We start from the raw sequence: 23,894 nt of genomic DNA, 5'->3' as shown, positions 1-23,894 counted from the left end.
TCACAGTTCTGTCTATTGGAATGTTTCAAAGCAATAAAAACATTTGTACAAATCAAGTCTTGTATTAACACCACTCAGTAAAATGTTACTATTATAGACTATCAAACTCCCAACAACCGTTTATCAAACATGGAAAAGTTACAAATAACCTTTTGGCTTTTGACATTCTTGGCACTTAGACCCTCGCTGACATTCACTAATGACTGCTCGACAAACTTTCCTTTGGCAGCTTTCAGTCTTTCATGGCATCTGCAGTGCGACCATACACTACCAAACAATCTTTAAAAAAAAAATCTTTTAACAGTCAACCCTGCACAAAGCAGCCACCCATCCTAATTCTCTAATATAGTAGCTTTTGTTTCACCAGTCTCCTTTCATAAGTCAATAGTCTCGCTGCAGATGCTCAAAGCATCGATTTGTCTGCAGACATTAATGAATTCTTCCTGAACGGATCGGTCTGCCTCACTGGACATATCCAGATCCAGGCTTTCCTGTGAAGCCGCCCCCAGTGTGTGATAGTGCCTCTGTGGATCCGTGTGGCCGGAGGACGCCACCATTCCCGCGTCGCCTTCCTGAAGAAGCTGCAGTGCATGTCTCTCCGGGCTTGGGCAGAGGATCAGCGAGGAGCCGCCGAGTGAGGTTCTGTAGAGCGAACAGGAGGAAGAACTGCCTCTCCAACGTTCGGGCGATGAACAGCTGGAAGAGGAGCCCAGAGAGGGAGATGGCGGAGAACGGTCAAGGCCGTCGCCTTTAGACTTGGCGGCTTGTTGTTGAGACGTCATCTCCACACACGAGGAGGTCCGGTAAAGGCCAGGATCTGCTGAGACGGGATCGCAGAAACCGTTGCTGGGGAGTGTCCAGTGGTTGTTCACGGAGAATTCGCTGCAGCGGGTGGGGCTGAAGAGGCTCATGGGAAAGAGGGCCTCACTGAAGAGGGCCTCGTCGATGCTCCGGCGCAGGTTGATGGGCGATGGCGGCCGCAGGTCTGTCGTGGAGTCGCTCGTGAACGAGGAGCCGCCAGAGGGTTCTCTGCCTCCCGCGTCCTCCGGCTTTAATGAACCCCGCATGTCCAAATCCAAATCCAGGTCGCGGTATGCCAGGGCGCGGTTGCTGTGGTAGAGGAGGTCCAGGCCATTCAGACTGCTACCGAGCCTCTCATCCATCAGCGTGTACAGAGGAAGGCTCTCTGTCTCCCCAAGCCCAACTGTGTCAACTATTGCAAGCTTCTCATGCTGGCTCAGCGTCCACTGGTAGCTTCCAGGCAGGATGGGAGACTTGGACGCCAAGAGTTCGGTCCAGCAGCTTCCTGCCGCTGGAAGATGATTGGAACAATACACCGGCTGCGCAACTACCAGGGCTAACGTGAGGCAAATCCCAAGTTCACACAGTCTGCAGCTAAACTGAAAGGTCCACCAGGGCCAGGGGTGGAAGACCTCCTCTCCACCTGCCACGCCCATGGCGTTGAGCATTGCGTACAACTGAAGTCCCGCGCACGCTAGAGAAAACAATGCCGAAAGACAAACGGTCACGGCCGCTCGATCCCAGTCGCGACTCTCCGCAAAGGGGCAGCGGTTGTAACGTTCAGCCGGCGTCGGAGACGTGTTGTTCAGGTGGTAGATGTGCTTGGAGTCCGCACGCACGTAGATGTAGAAGACAAAATAGGCAGTAGATAGGAATGTCGCCAGGACCACGAAGGCTCCGCGGGAGATGAGCGAAAGAAAGAGGCACAGCGGAGGCTCTTGCTGGTAGAACTTCAGTAATGTCACTGGACCGAACGCGGCGGCAAAGTGCAGGATCACAAGGCAGGCCAGGAAGCAGGGTCTCTGAAAGGCCGAGTAGGAGAGCTGCATCCTGGAGCGCATCGACAGGAGGAGGAAAACCAGGCCGAAAGCTGCTGTGAGGCAGGGGAACGGTGCTTCGTAGAGCATCAGGGAGGCTTCTGTTGAAGTTAGACGATCCTGGTGGCCGTAGGCATCGTACAGGAGCGAGAAGGATCTGGTACAGCCGGCGGCGAGCAGGAACAGACTGACCAGGGCAAAGTAGCCGCACCCAGACGGACACCGCAGTGGCAAACAGAGCAGGTTGAGCGCCGATGCCAGAGTCAGCATTGCGAAGATGCAGCCTGCACCGTAAACATGCGCCTCCCAGGCCAGGCCCCAGACGGCCATCGCACTGTTCCAGTCCGTGTACAGCGGCACCAACATGGGTGGAGCAGGAATTAGGAAGGGGTTGACGGACTGGTTCGCGGCAGTGGCGTTCTGTGTGGGTCGAAGCCCCAAGGAGGTTGTAGAGTCCCACGTTTCGGAAGGGTTGCAGATCCCAGTGCGTTCTTGATTGCAGTCCGGAAGAAAAGTGGTGTCGCCGTCGGCCAGGCTGGACATCCAGTCGTCAGTATTCAGAGGATACAGTGGATGTTCTGGGGTTGTGCCTGGAACAGAAGCAGAAGATACATTCCCTTTGAATAGCCGATAAGATAAACCAGATTAATAGTAAGGCAGTTAAAAGAAAATGTCCAATCGTGGAGCTCTAAACATCTCTTTTACCATCACTTAAAAGCATGCTAATTGCCCACTCATGAGGATAGACAGAAGCATTTAATCAGTGCTCAAACTATTGAAGCTGGAAAACATATTGGCTCTGATCCAGCATGGTGAAAGACTGCTTTTTCTCTTAAAGCGCTAATCCTGTGTAAGAAGGCAACTTCAAACTGCCCAAAACAAGAGGCGCATGTGTGTGTGTGTGTGTGTGTGTGTGTGTGTGTGTGTGTGTGTGTGTGTGTGTGTGTGTGTGTGTGTGTGTGTGTGTGTGTGTGTGTGTGTGTGTGTGTGTGTGTGTGCATGCCCACTCAGAACCACAGTGTTTCCCTTGCATTACGTAAGCCGTCTGCTGTTTCCACGCAAGTCCAGTTAATTATGATTGTGAGAGACGTGTTTTAGCACTTTGAAGGAAGTGGTTAGGCCTTGGGAGTTGAAGGACTGGGTCGTATATATATATATATATATGTGTGTGTGTTTGACTGAAAACTACTCTGCAAAGCTCGTCTACACTGAACATGTGTGTGTAGCTCCTTTACTGGAGGAGTTTCTTCTTGGGACATAATTCCTCACAGATGGGCAGAAATAGTAGGCAAAGAGTGCTCAAGTCCTCTTTGTCTTCACATTCTGGTGTTGGAGATTTTTCATAAAACGTAAAAGGCACGTTGGCTTCACCCCACAGAGAAGAGCGCGGTGAGACCGCCGCTAACAGTGGCAGCCTAACAAAAAAAACCTGGTCCTAATATCCATTCTCGTGTAACACAAAGGTGGGGGGGGGGGGCTTCTGACTGCATTTCAGTGATTTGCACAAACAATTAGCACAGTCATTTTGCAGAGGGTTTATCAGAGACAATAACTCCCCCATAAAGAGCCAGGTGCCCTAATGGTCCACAGAGGCCGGGACAAACAGTGACGGCACCGTAACTCACATGGCAGCCAGGTTTAATGAAGTGTGCGCTCATAAATATGTTCTTATAATCACTGAGATGACAAATTTGACAGAGCACTAAATTTGCAGGCATTGCTTTTACTTTCTGAGACGACAGAGCTAAACAGTCGATATAACACACACTCGCATCTGTACCTGGAGAGTACATTATCTCTCGTGGTTGTGTTCCGCGGTGTATTCAGTGAAAATGCTTTCGTTCACCATTGAACTAAAACTGGAATTCATGTGGTTTCACTTTTTTTTTTTTCTTTTGTTTTGACTCGTTCTCGCGTGTCTTTTATGAGGTGTATTTTTGCCTTTTCCCATCCCACCCTGTCCTGGTCCCCTAATTTGCTCTTTTGTTTATGATTTCCCTTCAACACCCGCCTTCAGAAGAAGGAAACTCCCATAGGTGGGTTTGTTATTTCAAAGTAGGACAGATTTCTTTTGCATCGCTGCTATTCCATTTGACTGTCCTGGATTTTTACGTCACTCTCAGCAGGCCTCACATTGTCTGCTTTTGCTGGATGTTTGCTCATTCTTTTCCTTTAGACCAAACGTACAGCAGGCTTTGCTAAAGTTACAGGTGTTTTTATTTTCTCTCTGTATTTGCTCCATGATAGATTGGTGAAATATTCAGCCTTGTGACCTTCAGCTGGATAAAGCAGTATAAAAGAATCAAAATACTCAGATGCAAAAACCCATTTTGACCCTCACTAATGCATTTTTTATACAGTTTTGGTGTCATTTCAATGTGTGTACTGTACTCATGCACTGACTTTTCGAATTAGAGATGCACAAGTGGCAGAGGAGTTTCACAAGTGCTTCAGCCGTCAAGCTCCAGCACCTCAAGTCCGTCTTCTGCCTGCTGTTCGTCTTTATCATTCCCTTCATTCGTCTCCTGACCTCAGAGTTGAACAACAATGCAGGGTTGTGATAAAAATGTCAAGCTTGAGGAAATATGACTCACACCGCCAGACCCCCTCCCCAGCGCCTCTGACTGTGATGCAGCAATTTTCTTTTATTTTATGTTTCGCAGCAGCATCACTGAGTTCATCCTGTCAACAGGAGGAAAAACAAGGATCGATTTCAGAGAAGCTCTGTTGTTGCGCCGATGCACCGTTTTTCTTTTAATTAAAGCTCGATGACTCTGTGTGGCTCCCCTAAGTGTCTTTCTCATAATAACCCCTCTGCTTTTCATTGTGCAATAATGTAAAGCGCAAATATGACGGTGATGGAGGATAAGATTGATGCGGCGTTCGGGTCAGCTCTGCCAAAGCACACACTGTATGCCATTGAATTAGATGTAAATGAACTCAACGTTTTGTTCTATAGTCACATTTTATTACCAAGACGGAGTGATTGATTTCACTTCCAGTCATCAATCTTCTTCTCCCAACATTAGACTTTAGCCAGCTGCCTGTGGGTGAAGGCAGGTCACATTCACAACTACAGTCAATGTCGAGTCATCAATTCCCTTCAGACGTTGGCCTGGCTCATGCTAATTTTGCATTTATATCCATTAAACACCCTGAAAAATGTTGGAAATATGTTACATTTAACCTAGAGCCACATATTTCACGTTGCAAAGCAGAAGAGAATGAGGAAATGCTAACGTGATGGATAGTGTTGAGATATTCCACTGCACTACAATGGCAATGGAAATCATTAAGGTAAATATTGGACGTAGATGATAGACAAGCATCTGAAAGAAATGACATCAGCGGCATGAACTCAGTGAGTGAGAATACAAGCATGGCTTTGCAGGAAAAGTGGAGCACAACCACGGGCTGCAGGGTTTTTTGATAAAGTAGGTGGGGTTCGGGATGTGAGTTGCGTCATTAACTCGTCAGCCCACTTGTTTACTTTCCGGGGCGATGACTTGCCGGGCCTCCGAGTGGAAAACGTGACGGGTATCGAACGGCTGACATGTTTTGTAGCCTTTGCTCGCGTCGATAAATGTCACGTCTGAACTGCCGGGCCTGCTGGATCCGGGGGGGGGGGTGATACGTTCCACTGGATGCTGCTCGGTCATCTGACACATTCCTGAGCAAACAAGTGTCTCATGCTCGGTGCAGCTGACGCTTCTTCAGCGGACTGGTTGAATGGGAAGCGTTCAAAGGAGCCCAGCTAATAGCTGATAGGAAAGAAAAACTACAAACTTAGATTCAATCTAAGAATTTCTAAGACTCTGCTGAAAACATAGAACTGTGACAGACTATATCCATCCAGGGTATGATTTTTTAATTTTTTAATTTATTTTACATGTCAAATATGAAGTAAAAACAAAGAAAAGTGAATATAAAGCTGAAATGTTGCAACGTTTTCCTAATATTCTCCCGGCAACTTTCATTTACTTTAGTATAAGCATCAAGACTGCAGAGAAACTGATGAGAAAATTATAAAATACATTAAATATACAGCTTAATACATCTTTGTGACTCAAATCTCTGTGTGTTTTGGAATAAACATGTGGTAGACAACGCATAGCTTCTGGTCTGAGGACGTTATTAGAATAAGTAATGGTGCTTTTTGTCTAGCAGAACTAGATTTACCTAAATAATCCGTCTATTATGTATATATCTACGTATTACTGGGAGATTGTAATTATTTATTCCAAATAAAAGATGGTATTTTAGGTGGGAAATTGGTGATTTACTTTTTTCAATCCTTTTTTCAAGCCCATGTCAGAATATTTAAATCCACCCGGAGTCTATAACATGAATCAGACCACATCTAGTAGGACTTAGAAGTCAGTCTCACCTGGAAGTTAATAAACAGCATCAAATTAAATCACAAGCTAATTTTATATGCTCATCAATACATGTGAAGACTAAAACCCAAACGATGAGTGTGATTTTTTACATCATAGGAGAATTTCTTTTCTTTTCTTTTCTTTTTCTAAGCAGATTGGCAGCGGCAACATTTCCTCCACCTGCCAATGAATCCCCTCAGCTTCTGATAGGCCGGCCTGGATGGAGGTGTGAGGTGGGTTGGATTGTGGTTGGAAATGCAACAAGGAAGTGAAAGAGTTCAGTCTTTGACCAGGCCGTGGTCTCCCTGCCGTGTCCCCGTCAGTCGCACACTCTGACCTGAGCAACTCGGAAATAAATCAAGCCGGAGGCCGTTTCTTTCCTCGGAGGCGGATTTAAAGTATTAAGCTGCAGAGACATGGTTCAAACCACTGGGCATCAGGTTGGAAACATAACGGACTGGTCTAATGAGGTGACTTCAGACTCAACGCTGCACTGGCGACAGGTAAGAAGTATTTACTTCTATTTATTTTATGGGATCAAACCTTAAAGATCCACCAGAAGCGGATTCTGTTTTTTATCCACATTGTTTCTATCCTGTTTGCTTCTTGCAGCCGATTATTGTTCAAATTAGTTTAATTTGATTTCAGTTGCATTGTCTTTGTCAGTGTGGGTGCACAGGTGTATCAGACGGTTGATGCTGGGAACAGTAAAGATGCTGACTGTGCATTTTAATGATGACCTTAACGATGACCTTTAATGCAGCACGTGAAGGGGTTCAAAGCCTCTGCATTCCTGGACGGACTTTATAGGTCATTGTACTCTCACTTTCTTCCACATGTTGGTATACCTGTACATGTTGTGTCAGTGGGCTTTTGCCTTTTGCTTTATTATTGTTGGATATTTTTTTGCATTTGTGTTGAGAAGCTTTTGCATTCGTGATGTTGGCTTTTTGCTTATGCGATGACGGGTTTCTACGCTCACGTCTGGGCCTCCATAGCTTCATGCAAACAAGATGTAATGTTCCTGGTTGGAACGCAGGTCGCTTCTGCAAAAGCAGATAATTCAAGTTGGAGCATATCTCAATAATTCTACTAGTAGATCTTTGATTCCCCACTAGAATTGAACCCCTCTCGCTACTTTAGATCAGAAGTGGGTAATAATCTTTTGTTAAGTGTCTGTGCTTGTTGTGTAATTTTGTGTATCATCACCGTAAACAATCGCCATCGTTTCCAAGCACGAAAGACCGATTCAGAATGTAGAATTCAAATGCAAGGCCTGCGTGTGTGAGCACATATGTACTGAAGTCAAACGTAAAGCTGAGTACCTGATTTTGTATAAACCCAGGGATTATTATTTGAATCATCAGCATATAAAAAATTTTAAAAAACCCACAGAAAAAACATAAATCCACCTCATAGCTTATCAGATCATGTAACATGTTGTTACTTATGTGGAAGTTGAACAACAGAATCACGTCCAGTTTTCTGGTCCTCCCAAGCATAATAGTTTTATGTAACGCGTAAATGATTTCCTCACCTCTGTTGCAGTGCATCACTCTTTCTCTTTTCTCTATAATGACAATGATTATTTTTGCGTCTTGCACAACTGACTTGTATTGTCAATATGGCTTAAAATATCTAGAATTAGCATCTTAAGTGTTTATCAAATGTCCAAAAATTGAAGTGAAAAGATTTTTCAAACGTATCAGTGGTGTGGACAACAGCCAGGAGAAAAGCTCAGTAATAGAGATTGACGGTGGATAAATGTATCTTCAGAAGTTATTTTGCAATGAGTCATTTTGAGCATAAGATGCGTTTAATATTCTTCTTTTGACTGTTGATACCCGTTGAAAGAAAAAAAAAATAATATTTTGAGCTAAATGTGACTCATAACCTGGTGGTTCGTGTTTCAGTCTCTGCAGAGACGAGCGTAATATTACGACTCCCTGAATAACGTTTGGTTTTACATATGCTATGTGGTTCCGTTCACAAAACACAGACCGTGTTTATAGAATAACATGTTTGCACAACATCTCAAGTGAAAACGCAGCGTTTTGATATTTTCGTTTGGGGAAAGTCGTTTTGAAAACGTTGTCCGTTTACACCGAACTGGCAGAAAATGGTGAGGATATAGTTTTCATGTTGGGTCACGAAGGCGTTGTTGTTGTTGTTTTTTTTTTGAATGAAATCACACAGACGGACATTCATTTGGATGGATTGTTATTCCAGGTAAACTACTGGTTGTCGGGACACTTTTGTGTGCAGGAGATTTATTTACTGGAGTCGTGGTGGGCACGGGCAGCTTTTCAGAGAAGTTCAAATTTTCCATTTTCACTTAAATACATTGTGTAAACGGAGCATAAAATACCAGAAGAATCTATTCAAATGTCAACAAATGCTTCAAGTTTCTGTTCGACTATCATGATTAAGATCAAGTTTAATCCTTGAAGATGACATTTATTTATTTTTTAATCATTATTAAGTAAATCAAGCTTGCTGTGTCAATCCACAGCACTCTATTTAAGTCTTTGATTCTTGTGGTGGTGCTGATAAATCTGGAGGAGCCTCACCTCGGGTGCCCAACCTTCATCCAGGTGAGGCGACGATGCTAAAGGTTCCCACTGGCGCTGTGCGGACTGAAACAACCCCAACGCCCGTCTTTAATTGGCCGCGTGTCGATTGTGCATAATGAAACTGAAGGCCCCCGTGTAGTTTTTCACCTGATTGCCTTCATTTTCAATTTGGATCACCTCAGAAAAAGCAATTTAGAGGGAGCGGCGTCGCTCTTGGAGGAGTTGCACCGCGCATACTAAGGAGGAGCCAGTTGTTGGGAGCGTGTGTGTGTGTGTGTGTGTGTGTGTTGGGGGGGGGGGGGGGGGGGTGCTTCGTAAACGCTTTGATACAATGCAAAAACCACCTGCTATGGATCTATCAAAGAAAATAGGAGAGTCTGTGAAAACTGTAATCGCGCTTGGTGCAAAACAGATTTTGAGCTTTAGGAATCAAACGGCAGACGCTCCCCAGCAACGTTGCCATTTCCCTCGCTTCCCTGTGACGCACCAAACCTATGGCGGGCCCGGAGCGTCCCACCGACGGCGCCTGGCACATTTGACAGGTCTATTTTTGAAAGTCACTTGACAACATCGGCTATTCTGGGCGAGGCAATGTAGGTTAGATCGGCTTCTGTGAACTGGGCCGAAAGTAGATCTTTTCAGAAGCGTGTCACCATGATGGATTAATACGTGGAGGAAAAAGCGGTTTTCACTGTGTGCGGCAGGCCTTTCCTTTCCTTTGGGACTTTTTTCCCCCCAGTTTTTGAGAAGAAATCTTGATAAAAAAGAACATGTATGTAAAGGATATGAGTCATATAATCAACAGTTATGAGAGTGGCAGACTATATATAAAGGCTTGTCAGGTAATCCCAATACTGCGGCCCACTCTAATACTCATTCATGTAATTGTATTGTAATGATTGTACTGTGATTTATTTTTCTTTAATTTTCCCATCAAATTTTTATCCCAGCTAAAGGTTATTATCCCATTTTCGTATCAGTTCGGCTCACTTGAGATGAAATTGGGCCGTAGAGTATGTGGCCCCTGATTTAAAATGTGTTTGACAGTCTGGTGCAACGTCTCAAAACAAATGGACAGAAATGCATTAAACAGCAAGAATGTGCTGCTCTTGATCTGTCTCCATCTCAACGGCACTATTTGTACTCGACCGTGGATTTAAGTCGCATGTGAAAAAAGTGTTTCAAACTCAGCCTGCAGCAACTTTTCCTTCTAAACTGCTCTCGGCAGCACAATCCCCCATTCCGTGTGTTTTCGTTTTTTCTAATAGCAGCTGTTGTCATTGGATCAATGCCTATCTCTCTGTGAAGTGAAATACTTGTTCATTGGGAGGGCACTGTGCCGCTTTCTCCGAAATCGAGGTTTGAATCTGCTGCTTTTCGTCTCCCATTGGAAGCAATTAGTCGCTTCAGGCAAAAGATGCAGGGTAATTGTTTCTCCCAGTCCTCTGACGGAGAGACGAACACCGGAAGAGCTGCACGATGGAAGCATTTCCAGGCCGGTTACAGTTTGTGTTAGCATCTCGGGAGGGGTTTGCTCACCTGTGCTCTGTGGCGGGGATGTTGTTAGCAGCTCAGACCCTGGCGTGGAGAAAACTGCCAAGGTTTCGCCATCGTCCTCGTCCGTGGCTGAAGGTACTACGCCGTCTTCGTCTTCGTCGTCCTCATCCCGTCCGCCAGGCGGCTCTGGGAAGACACGTGCGGCTTAACCTCTGACGGATCTCACAAGCGGTCGGGAATCCATTTTCAAACAGCGTTATTATCACCAAAGTGTTGAAAACGTGATTTAAAAAAAACCAAAAGGAGCTTGCCCGAAAGAAAGTTTAACCCTCTCTGTTCCCTGCTCACAGCACGTCTGAGATGTGACGCCGTAGAAAATGGCAGGGCTGTATTTCTTAACCTAGTTCTGTCAGAGGTTGACCTGTCATCCACTTAGTTGTAGCCATTCATCCATAGCCCTGAAGACTGACTGGGCCTTTGTGGTCTAATTACACTGACATCCTTATGGTGAATGCGCACGGGTGTGTACATCCTGGTCCATTGTAGGTCCGGTCCAGTCTTGCACTTAAAAAGTCCCCCCCCAAAAAAAAGGACTTCTAGGAAGCACAAGGGGAAAAAAGGAACATGAAAGCGTTGCAGGAGAGAATGACTAATAAAATAACTGCATGACCGACACAAATTATATCCACCTCTCTTTTCCCCGCGCTTCAAAACTGTGCAGTCACATAATATGTTTCTGCTCTCTGCCATTCACACAGAAATGTTCTGCCATTAATGCTGCCAGATGAGATTTGGCGTTAAAAATCCGCTGAATGAATGGTTGGAGGGGGAAGAACTAATGAGCTGAATGTCGAAGCAAGACATTTCCGGCGTAAAACTATATTACAGCTTCGAAATTAATATTCAAGGAGTCATGAAGGCATGAAACTGGGGAGGAGGATAATGAGTAAGTAAAAGTAAACGGCCACAAATCAATGCATGATATCATCTTGGAAAATAATCTAGGTCACACTCGGTTAATCGCAGGTTTTAAGAGTCTCTGAAGACGAATCTGCTCGTGACTTTATTGCGCTGTTGTCTTCCACACAGCAGGAGCTCACATCCTGGAGCAAATCCAAAATCGAGAGGTGGTTTGTGTTTGAGCTAATTACAAGTATGTGTAAGAATGAAAAAAAAATAAAAATAAAACGAGCTGCTTAAATTGGAACTCCCATGACAGCATAAAGACTGTAAATTGTATACAAATATTTTTTTTCTTTGGGATAGTGTATCTTATTAGTTCAACAGTTACATTGTGATGCATTGATGGATATTCAAAATGGAAAAAGAAAATGAATGAATAGAGCAATAAAGATAATGGTGATTAGGTCAAGGAACTAAGAAATTAATATAAATATTTAATAGATTGACTGCTATGATTATGTCAAACCTCATCGGGCAGAATTTAGAACTACAAAAATCGAAGAAAAATCAAAAGTTAACAAACTGACCTGCTTCTAAAATGTTACTGGAGGAAACACGAGATGTTCGGGGGAAAACAAACAAACAAATAAACAAAAACTAAAACAAAACATGGCCCAGGAACAGTTGGAATAAATTTGGCGCAAGGGAAAGAACACTGTTAATCTACTTAATCGCTTTTATTTATCTCAAATCTTTTCATTATTACAGAACTGGCCAAAAGCTTTGGATACCCCTTGTTTACCTACATCATGCGTTTTCATTTTGGGTAAAAGTGACGCTGCTTTTCACAGTCAGGACAGGGAAATTCAATGCGTTATGTCTGTAAATTTCTATTCCATGGTAACATCTAATAAGATTTAAGATAAAGGAGTGGAGGAGAGTACAATGTGGTCACTCACTCGCTGCACGTCACAAACAACATTACTGATGACCAGCGTTTTTCCGAGCATGCTGAGCGAGCAGAATAACACGAAGGGTTGAAAGAGGAAGACAAGCAAGCTAAAAAAAACCCCACCACACTTTCCATTTTCCTTTCTGAAGCCCTAGTGCTGATGCTGGATGATTATTTTAACATCTTCCTAATTAGCATTTTCATTTGGTTGCTTTGGCCTTAAACTTCTATCTTTGTTCATCAGTCAAATCGAAGGCTTCAATTTGTTTGTGACTCGGTGGATGAAAACTTCATCCAGTATAATTGGGGAAAAGTATCCAGGGCATCGCTTGCTCTCGTCACATGGCGCCTTTTTCTTATTTTTAGAGTAGAGACTGCCCGAAGGCTCTTTATCTTCAGCTCGAAGAAATGATAAACAAAAGACAGTGTTGCTCTCCATTACTCTCCTAATCCTTATCGGTCCTACGGGAGCTTACAAAACGACGGCCTGAATGAGTTTGCAACCGATATTCTGAACTTGAAGTGACAGAAAATATATAACTGCACCAGAAAAGAGCAAGATGCCGTTAACGAGTTGTGTAATAATGGAATATATTAACGGATACAGTCGCTTATCTTTTTTTCACTCGATGCACTTTCTCAAAATTGCATCATGTTGCTAATTTGGTTCATATTTCAAGACGGATAATGAGGAATTCAGAGGAGTCCGACTTTAAAAAGCATGTTCGGCTAGAAAATGATCCTCATTACTGGATGCTGTCGGTTCGTTTCCTGGGATTCATTTAGCTTCAGAAGCGTGGGTCAAATCTGAAAGGAAAAAACCAAAAAAACACACCAAGCTGGTGTATTGAGTTATTACTAGAAGATTAGCGTAATCTTAATGCTGCCACTGTGTCCACGGCGTTTGAATTGGGGACTACTTTTTATGTAAAAATCCATAAAAGAGGACATCAGATATTCGTGTCACATGCTCGGTGTGTAAAACATTTCCATAATCAATTATTCTGTCATTGGCTGTGCAGCTGAAGCTGTTTGGTACAAGCGCTCGGATGGCAGAGACAATATACTGTATCCTTGGAGGTATTAATGGAGTGTGCTGAAGGTCTGCTGGTCTGGATATTAGCTCAGCTTACACTAATGTAACGCTGGGAGGAGGGGAGAGAAGGAGCCGGATGGAGAGAACGGTTATTAGAAGAACATTTCCAGCTTCTGAGAGCCTACATTTTCACTGAGGGGGGGGGGTCTCGTTTTACAATAAATAAATAAATAAATAAATAATGTTCTTTCTACCGTCTCAGTAGACGATCTGACACAGGTGCAGAGCTCTGCTATTTTTCTATATTTGACATTTTCTTCTCAAGGGCACAAAGCAAATGCCCTTTGAATCAATGAAAACCTGGTCATTGGTTTTTTTTTTGGTTTTTTTTTCCCCCCAGACCTCCAGTGGTGAAAGTGCTCACCCTGTGCAGCCTAAAAATAGATTACAGCACACGGGGCAGTATTCACATTGAGAGAACGTATGATAGTACGAGGCACCGTGCTTTTATTTCCATGTTATGTTCATATCATATTTTCTATTTCCGTTGTTTTTTTCCTGTCTTCTGGAATGACCAGAAGTGCCTCTCGTCCCCGTCGGCAGCTGACACGTGTGTCCATGTAACAGAGTGACGGGGATTGGTGTTTGTACAGAGGCAAAAAGATTGCAAACACTGAAAGAGGGAGGGGAGGGAGGGAGGGAGGGACGGGTGGGGGCGGCTAAATGGCAAGAAGCCTGTTCGGCATCCACGGACAGCGACTGTCGGGCGGATGGTCCCACAGGAGAGGTGGTGCTGGTGGTTTTTCGCTGAGTGTGCGCTTAGAATACAGATACATGCCCAGAGCAGCCCTCCCCTCCCCTCCCCTCCCCGCCCGGCTGACAGCCCCCCCCCTGTTATTTCTCTTCTGTATGCCACCGCACGGCAGACAGCTGCAAACAAGTGCAGACACAACAGCAGCAGACAAAACATAATGTCCCGTCTGCTTTTAATAGAAAATACTGAATGCGGGGAGTAGAAATCCATCCTCACACAGCAAACGCAGACAGGAAAAGTCCTTTTCAACGACATGGAGTAGTTATTTTCCAGTAACCATTTCAAAAGTTAATGTTTAAAGTGTACTTTCACCGTGCAAAGCCGGTGTCATCGCATCTGAAAGTCCGGCAAATATTTTTTTTCTGTACTGTATTTGTAAAAAACTAAAATGTAAAATCCATTTGTTTGGAATTCTTGTGTGATTAAAAAAAAAACAACAAAAAAAACTCAATGACTGTAGCAGACTTTAATCTCCATACAGAATTAGGTTATAAGTATGTCCTAAACATGACAGAAACACTATTACCGGCGCGCATCCACCAAACACTCATCGTTTTCCCACTAAGGTGTCACATCTCTGGTTGAGAGTAATCGAGTCATCATTTTCTGTCCCAACCTTTGACCCTACATGATGAATGTGTCTGCAGGAGACTCATTAAGCATACAGGCAGGCGCTAGAAATGGGGGATGGGTCAGGAGAATAAGGGGGAATAGCTCCAATGTCATGTCAGGGTCTCCTGAGATAGACCAAACTACCAGTGGCTTTCAGCTCGTCATGTGGAAAAACAAAACCCCATATCCAGTAGGTTTCAATCAGATAAAGTTTTCTTTCATTTTCCTCAGGTAATGACTTCTGCGATGTATGCGATGTGCCGCTTGTGGGATGGGTCTTTTGAAATAGGACGGGGACGCATTCCTCACTGGTTCCAGATGTGACTGATATGTATTAAAATGGCAAATACACTCGGGTATAGACCCGATCGGTAAACAACTGCAGAGCAGTGAGGATGTTTTTCTGTCCACCTGCAATGTGTTGCATAACAAATTCAAAAGCTTTATTCTTCTCGGTTTGAAGCCTGAAAGCTTGAAGCCTTGTTTGTGCGATATTTAGGTACCCCACATATATACAACTGGTGTCTGTGTACATACTGAATAATAACAGCTGTACTTACAAGATACCCTTTCCAAGGTAAAGTCAACAAGGATTGATTTTTAACTGATTGACAGGATTTTAACAGAATCTCTATTTATGCAAATCTCGGACCTTTGACTCCCCACCATGTCAGATATCCCATTGATCACCCAGAACTGTCTGCAGTCTGTTGACGGTTCCACATCGACCACTAAAGACCTGCCTGTTGATGATGGATCACATCCATTGAATCAATCTAGCCATTATTGATTTTTTTCTTTTTTTCTTTTTTAAATCTTTGCTTACCTCCTGCGATTGGGAAGTTAACCCTTTGGCTCCGAGTTGTGCCCGTTATGGATTCCAGGACTTCTTCGTGGTCAATTCCCATTGCAGTGGAGATTATCCACGGCTGTTCCTCTGCAGGGATCATCCCGGTCTCTGAGAATCTCAGGTTGGCTTCACTCTGGGTCGGGAGTGCTTCAGACATTGTGGCGTCTCCGGCATGGACGGTAGGGCCCACCGGGTCTCTTACAAACGTTGTTTCTGGGGAGGTAAAATGAGCAACAGGCCTCAGGGGGTGCATGCTGGTCAGTGTGTTCTCCGCTGTCGTCGGGTTTAGTGTTGTGGTTTTGGCTGCGGCCCATGTCAAGGCAGTGGGAACGGTCGTTTCTGGTGCGATCGTCGAAGAAATCTCTCGTTCGTCTTTCTGATAAACACCGTGCTCTTTTGGGAGGTGTCGAGCGGTGGCGCCCATGCTGGGTTCGTCTACTCGTGTCGTGCCCCGTGGTGGGTGGGTATGTGTCGCGTTTCGTTCGGGAGCATTAGTGCTGGTCGCGCTGTCGGTGAACGGAGTGTTTCTGACGGGGCTGCTTGTGGGAGAGTGGGAGTCTGAAACAAGGGCGTCATTGTGGCTCTGAACGCCACTGCTGTGTGAAGAATCTGATGTCCATGTGGGAAGTGATTCAGTCCTTATCTTCGTCACGCCAGCTAGGTGCCCCTGAGTCAAAGTGGTGGGTCGTTGAGACGCTTCAGAAATGCTCTCGTCCCCTGAGCCCGAGTGGTCGAGCAGGGGATCGCTTGTCTCCGCCAGCCCTTTAACTGCTGTGGTGAACGTGGCTGCTTCTTCTCGAGCATCTGAGCTACTGTAAAAGGGGTTACGGAATAGCGAGGGGAGGCTCGGGAGGCTCGGGAGCTTCGGCAGAGACGGGGTCCACCAATAGGAGCTAGGTTTATTCTCGGGGGGATTTTCCCGCGGCGGCGTTGTTCCCCAGAGGGCCTCTTCGTCCGCCCGGGCCTGCCGGTGAAGTAGCAACAGATACCAGAAAAAGAGGGCCAAGGTCCGGTGGAGGCGAAGCATGCTGTCTGCAGTGGCGTGCGAATCGGTCACATGTTGTTCTCCATACTCCGGCTCCCTGGGGCGGGGGTTGGCCAGCTCGCCCGCGAAAAACGGCCTGGAGAACAAGAACACACAGGACACACGGTGACACACTTTTCCTCCACAGCTAAATTTGAGACCTTGATATCATTCGCATCTGCTGGTTTTCCTTTTCTTGAAACATTCTTGGATTCTGAGCTCGACTTTCTTTAAAGGGGTGACCTGCTTTTCTCCTCATTGTCCAGCCTGCAAAGTAAATCAAGTAGGGAAACTGTGCTACCCATTACAAGCAACTGCCGAACTTAGCAGGCCAAAAAAAAAAAAAAATTGCCATCAAATCACAACAAGAGCGTAAGTAATACTGACACCCGGCAATTAGTGGTGCCCGGTTAGATGCGGTGGTCAGTGTTTATGTCATGCTCTTGCTCAGATGCATACTGTGTCGCAGTGGTTGGGCTGCTACGCAGGCCGGCCAATTAGAAGAGGAACTTCAATCCATATGTAACCTATTCGGCACGTAGTGTTGGGTTGGGGGAGGTGAGTGAAGAATTAGGGTCTCGCACCCCAAGCCTTCGAATGGAGGGTCCTCTTAGTCTTTTGTTGAGTGCCGAATGGTTCAAAGTCACTAGCCTGTTGCCTCAGTGAAAAGACTGGGGCACCAAAGGAATTTCCTCCACGAGAACAACAACCTGTATGCTTTAGCTGTACTTAACCGCCCCCCCCCCCCCCCCCCCCCCCCTCCTCCCCCACCCCCACTTTCAATAACCCCTAGCTTTGGCCTTGCTCTCTCTCAATCTCTGATGAATTTGTTCTTTAAAGTGAACCTGAGGAAGATGTGTAGGCGGGTAAGAGACATTGGTATTTGCAGAGATGTTCTCTCCTGCTTCTGTATGAGGCCACCACTCTTATTTTCAAACTTTCCTTTCCACTGTCAGCCTCCCCGCTTTCTTTTCTGACGAGTTAGTCTACAGCCCCCCCCCCCCCCCCAATCCATGCCAGTTTCCTCCACTCGCGACTTCTTACAATCGTCTTTCATGTGCGCGCACTTTACTTCAATCAGCTGCCGCCACACATCCCATGCTTGTTCCCACTGATGAGAACAGCATTTTGACCGGCCCCTTATCCACCCCCCCCCCCCCCCCCCCCCCGGGCCCGCCTGCAGGGAAAAAGCCAGCCTGGATACGCAGTCAGATGCTCGGATATGAAGACAGACTACCATGGAGGGAATCAAAAGAGCGGCTGCCCACACACACACACAGTTTTAGCTCTTTTACTCAACAGCATGAAAATCAGTCTGCGGCGAGGTGTATGTTTTTTTTAAATTTGTTTTTTTGTTTTCTTTTTGTTGCCTCCGTGTTTCAGCCTGTACCAGCCGACCTGCACGCAGTCACATGTCACTGCGTGCAGATTGTGGCTGCAGATGAAATTTGGACTCGACTCTGCATGCTTGTGCATCCGACGTACCCGTTTGCCCACATGCATCGCTCTGCTGTCGGCCCGCACGCCCACGCATGCACATCTTGCAATCTCTGAGATTTCTCAAGACGTTCAAACAGGCATTTCTAATATCCCCACAGCAAGGTTGATAAAGTGAACTGTGAAAAGAAAAATGTGTCTTAGTGAAGCATATGGGAGATGACCATGTGTCTCTGAATGCCCTGTTGTTGACCTAATGCATAAATAAATAATCAACCGTTTATAATGTAGAGTGAATGTATAATTTATTAGAGTGAACATTCTCAAATTGCACGTCCGTATCACTTTCATTGAGGATCCCGTTGTGTGGTAAAAGGAAACTTATTTAGAAGTCTACATCAAGTACCTATGTACATGTCGTAACAGTACATGAAAGATGCTACAATCTCTCAAACTGAGTGATTTTCAAATTGACACTAAATGTGTACAGCATGTATTGAAGTGGGAATACATTTCATATTCTATTTCTTCATGGATTCTGTGGCAAACATATTTAGTTCATAGTTTCATTGGAAATGTCCGACCGACAAAAAGTAGTCAAATCATACATTTGTTTAAATTGTGCTTTACATCATTTATGGCTACAATATCTAAAGTTCTGGATTGCTCAAACATAAGCTACACTTTTACAGCTCACGATATCTATTAAAGCAGTTTAAAATGTGGCTCCACTTATAGATTATTGATAAACAAGATAAAAAAAAAAAAGAAGAATTAATTGCAATTTACAGGCGAAGTTAGGGGAAGGTGCACCGAACAGGTTTACCTAAAATCTGTAGCTGTGGGAATAAAAACTTCCACTTTTCACTACTGCAATTCGTTTTCATTGTTCATTCCTCAGCAACTCCCCACATGCAACAAAAGAATTTCACTCAATTATCTGCAAACCCCCTCAAAAATTGATCTGCGGGTCTATTTGTGGATTCAACCTTGCAAGTTACACCTTCCACAAAGCCATGTGACCTCTGAGGAATTATATGTACTTATAACTGCACAATAGCAACTGTACAGAGATTTTTGTTTTGTTTGAATGGCCCTGGTCGAGGAATGTATTTATTTTGAACTGAACTGAAAAACCCTCAGGAGCCTCATGCAGCCCAATGTCATCTTTAGTGGGCCGAACCTGTAACCTATACATTTTAACGTTTACATTGTTATTTAAGTGTGTCTGATAAAAATGTCTATTTTTACAAAACCATACAATGACTACAATCTCAACATTACTCAACACATTTAATTATGTCGTCTTGTGCAAAATATGGTTAAATGTCCCAAAAAAGGTCTCCTACAGCTGCTGCATTATATTTGTTTTTACAAACTCACTCTGACAGCGACCTTTTAAACAGAACACACGGAAAACTCGTCAAATAATTGTATGTTAATACTCCCATCACGCTCCCATTGGACCGACTTCATGAGAATTTTCTCTAAAAGATTTTGTTTTAAACGCAAGGAAAGCATAATTAGAGACGTGTGAGGTTGCAATTTAGTTTTTTTGGACAGATAATGAAACAAAAAAGTAGTTTTAATTTGACATGCATATAATTCCAGCCCCTTCATTTTTTTTGGAAAATTGAGCTTTGAACCAAATTCTGATTGGAGAAAAACCAAAACGCAGTTAAAGTAAACTGTGGGTTAAGTCGGCAGGAAAACGTATAGTAATTTAGAGTAATGGAGAATCAGTATAGTATGAATCAGTTTTATGAATCACTAAGTGAGCTTAGTTACGACGAGCCATGAGGTAATCTAAAAGCACTGCAGATTCAGCCTTTAACTTTGTTGTCACCACTCGACTCCACATCAAATACGAGCCGGCCGTCAGCGTCGTCTGGTGTGACGGGCAGCGGAGCGAGTGGAGAGGAACCATAAAACAGTGTCTGTGGGGAGTTTACAAGTCCCTGCTATTATTTTGCTGGCGTTTAGTCTCACTGCTCCTGACAAAGCCCGGGCGAGGGGAGGCGAGGGGAGGCGAGGGGAGGGGAGGGGATGGGAGGGGAGGTGGAACTGTAGTGTGCTCGATGGAGCAGAGATGGAGAAGGAGAGGAAGGGCAGAGAGCAGACGACAAGGGCAGGAGAGGAGCGAAAGACAAAACCCCCCTGCCCCGACATTGAGCCGTGGTATTATTGGTGAAGGAGAGAGGACCCCGCAGCAAGTCTCCTTGATGCTCACTTTACTTTGTCGTCTCTTTTATTAACTCTGAAAAAAGGACTCTTAAGTCTTTCGCTGTATCCCATGTTCAGCCCCTCTTGATCTCTTCCCCCAGCACCAGCAGCCATGTTGGTCTCAATCAGCGTCAGTTGCATACTTCTGCAAAAATGAAGGTAAATCTGCTGAACAGATGTCACTATTGCGGCCAACTCGGAGTCCCCCTGTCATGGCGGAAAAAAGCAAGAGTGGACTTGGAAACGCTGTGTCTCTCGTGGCTGGTCTGCAATGGATTGACTGTGGCCCGGCGTCATTACTATTTAACAAACCCTTTATAAGCGCGGGGAGGTCTGAGGATCAATGACAAAGTCCAGAGTAATGGCGTAATTTACCTCCCTGCAAATGGCTACTGTTGTGGGTGACATTGTGTTTTCTCCAACTGCTGTGTGGGCGTGCATATTTACAAGCACTACTTTTCACTTCAGTGCCATTTTCATGATTGTAACGTAGTCGCACTTGCACATTACCGCACGCGCCTCCACCCACGTGTTGTTTAGTCCCCGCGTGCCGCTCGAAGCTCCCCAACATCACGGGCTCCGTGTGCGAGGAGTCAACTCGTGGCTTTTTCCTCTCGACTTTGACGCTGAGCACAGATGTCAAAACTGCACCGGTTCAATGTGACCGGCTGCTTTAACAGCGGCGACTTTTTCAACACAAAGCAGCACATTTGAAGGACGTCGTGAGGTGCGAGGGAGCTCAATGCCGCCAGCCGACATCTGTGTGGCAGTCTGTTGTTGTATATTTTGTCATAAAGGACTGTTGTCACCTTGGTGTTTCAGTGAAGCAGTGGAAGCTCGAGCTGCACAATATATCTAAAATGCATCTTGATCATTCCTAGTGTAAATATCACAATAAAACGGACTGAACTGCAGTAGATTTTGTGTTTCCATGCACACGTGATCCTGACTCGACAGCAGACGGATTTTATTTTGTGTTTGATTTCGAAGCAAAATCAACAAGCTGCTTCACTTTTGATTTGCTTCAAGTAGAAACTGCAGATGCACATGTGATCTACAAAAAGGAAAAACAAGCGCGTCGGAGTAGCGTCGGGTTAAAACTGGTTCCAAGACGAGAATGAGCACAACCTTACTGTAGGTGTTTATTTAATGCGAGTCATATTACGTCATACTAAAAACACAGAATAGCATATTTTATTAATATTGAATCTTAAAAAGCTCAAATGAGTTGAGTGTTTTTCAATTTTCTCCAAACACAGAAGAGAGATTCTGGACAATGTTTATATTTTAATTAACGGGTCCTTTGGTATAATGTCATGCGTTCATTGCATGCACAGTCAAGCAAGAAGCTTTGATAAAAAACGTCTTTAATACTATGGAGCTACAATAAGTGCAGATTTCTGACTGTTAAAAAAACACTTCTAGTAAAGTTTGACCACATGTAAAATACTGTGAATGTGAGTACACTCACTCTTTGGTGATAATACTCCCCGGGGGGGATTTCTCCTGTAAACCTACTGATCAATGGACTTTACTTATACAGCGTACTTGTAGAACTTTGAACTTTCATCCATAATCGGGAGAAACTTGTTGTCGTTGACCAACATGGGGATTTGAAGTCGACTTACTTGCCAGATGTTTTGATGTATTTTTGTAGGATCTTCATTAATGGATGTTGACAAGTGTAGAATGTGTAGCTGCCACTTGTGTATCTAGTTTTTACACTAAGCGAGACGAGCTGTGTGTTGTCCACTCAGGTGAAAGTATTTTATAGACTTCCCAGTTCCACTAAGTTACCAAGATTGGAAATCCAATATTCTGCTGCCATAAATCACCGTGTCAACGAAGCGTGTGATTCTCCAGTACTCGATATATAGTCTATTAGTCCCCTGAACTTCAGCGACCACATTGAAACCTGCTCACATGTCTAAGAATAGCCCAAAGCCCCGATCCAAAAGAGCAGTATTACAAGTGTGACTTCACCCAGTTACGTGCATCCCTGCCGGATTTACCAACAAACAACATCCTGATTCACTCTATTTACAAACAAGATTAATTCCCTGCTATTCTAATCCGTGGAGTCTGCTCTTTCCTCCACCTTATTATTCGTACGAAAATCCCATTTCCACCGGCAAAAATCACTCCTGGAACGTTCACAGTGGGGTATTCTAATGTAATGTTGTTGTTGTGGAAATAGTTGCTTTCATTTGTCTTCATTAGTCCTCAACCGAGACCACAAAGCTGTAAACCCTCACTGACCACTCCTGAGATCCATGCTCCCCCGTGAATGACGTTAATAGAGCCGGGTTAATACTTGTGTCGGCCTCCGAGCCGATGAATGCGTCGAACCTGCTTATTGTAAAAGGACAGTCCCGGACGCAGGCGTTCCCCCCGGCTGCCTTTGCCATGGTGACAGCTGAAGCCAAAGACGTGGCGCTAATCCCGCGGATTTGAGCACCTTTTGGAGTCCGCTGGCTGTTCCGCTTGTAATGAGTGTTGCTGCTCTTACATGCAAATGGGCGCGCGCACACACACACACACACACACACACACACACACACACACACACACACACACACACACACACACACACACACACACACACACACACACACACACACACACACACACACACACATGCACGGCAATAATTCAACCTTGCAGGAACATTTGCTGCCTTGCAAACCTAAAACAGACACACATGCATCCTGGATCCTGGCTTTTACATGCATGTAACTGTTCAGTTCACTCCAAGCTGAATATCACAGATAATACCAGCTTGGTTTTATCCCCGTTATCCAAATGACACACTGTCAAGACTCTCTTCACCACGCAATAGATTCATCCTATAAATGTCCCTTTGCTTTCATTGATTCTCTTTTTAAAGTCTGCATCAAGACACAGATATATCAAGTACAAATCTTCCAGGCATGTCGGTGTGTTTACCTCTAACCAGAGCTGCCTCATATGGGAGTCAGACCCACGGTTCCCCCGGATCTCTGTAGGAACACCAGCTGATGGAAATACACAGGCGACGGAGGACACGGGGAGGGAGAAAGGGCAACATGTAAGCAGGTGAAAAGATGTCAGCAGCTTACCTGCAGATGTGTGGAGTAAGATGGAGAATCCACAGCCCACAGCAGTGTGTGTGTGTGTGTGTGCCTGCAGGCGAGACCGGTTTTTCTGAGCTTCTGTAGGTCCGCCTGTGTGGAATAGAGTTCCAGCTTCTCTCCTCCCCTCCCACTTGCTCTCTCTCTCTCTCTCTCTCTCCCTCCCTCCCTCTCTCTCTCCGCTTATCCCTACCTCGCTCACTCACTGCATCAGTCGTCCACTGCGTTGCTCCCATCACAATGCATGTGGTCACACCTCACTGAGCAGATTGTTCATTAGCGGAGATCACCCACAGACAGGGACGCATGGGGGGAAACGAGAGTTGGTCAGGAGACAATGGCTTATGCAAACACACGCGCTGAAAAATGGCTCACACAGCTTTTACATGTGTGTGCTCAGACACACAAACACACACGCGCGCCGAAAAAGCCGGTGACATTTCCAATGCAGCCATTTTTGAAGGACTACATCTGGTCGCGTTGTGATGTTTGACTATTTGGCTCTGCAGAGCCAAAGTGTTGAAGCCCAAATCAAAACTCATCATAAACAGCCATTATCCCCTGTGACATCAATGTGGTTAAAGTATGTTTTGGTTAAAGAACCTGTTTAGCCACCCAGCCATCCTCTTAAAACTGCTTTAGATTA

At 44.9% G+C, this 23,894-nt stretch overlaps 1 protein-coding gene across 1 annotated transcript; it reads right to left on the bottom strand.

Annotated features, from left to right (window-relative positions):
* Positions 1–117: 117 nt before the first annotated feature.
* Positions 118–23,322, bottom strand: prrt4b (proline rich transmembrane protein 4b). Its single transcript, XM_080518095.1, has 4 exons — positions 23,237–23,322; positions 15,431–16,575; positions 10,330–10,473; positions 118–2,428 (listed from the first exon to the last, which is right to left on the bottom strand). The coding sequence occupies exons 2-4, from the start codon at positions 16,479–16,481 to the stop codon at positions 375–377; spliced, it is 3,249 nt and encodes a 1,082-aa protein (XP_080374221.1). The 5' UTR covers positions 16,482–16,575; positions 23,237–23,322; the 3' UTR covers positions 118–374.
* Between the last annotated feature and the right edge of the window lie 572 nt (positions 23,323–23,894).

The sequence above is a fragment of the Blennius ocellaris genome (assembly GCF_963422515.1).
Source record: "Blennius ocellaris genome assembly, chromosome: 22".
NCBI classification, from domain to species: Eukaryota; Metazoa; Chordata; class Actinopteri; order Blenniiformes; family Blenniidae; genus Blennius; species Blennius ocellaris.
This window is presented reverse-complemented; position numbering and strand designations above follow the sequence as displayed.

Coding starts and splice junctions, on each gene's coding strand:
- prrt4b (XM_080518095.1), bottom strand. CDS start 16,481: ATGCTTCGCCTCCACCGGACCTTGGCCCTCTTTTTCTGGTATCTGTTG. Junction 10,474..15,430: donor TAACTTCCCAATCGCAGGAG/GTAAGCAAAGAT, acceptor GTGTCTTCCCAG/AGCCGCCTGGCGGACGGGAT. Junction 2,429..10,329: donor ATCCCCGCCACAGAGCACAG/GTGAGCAAACCC, acceptor CTTCTGTTCCAG/GCACAACCCCAGAACATCCA.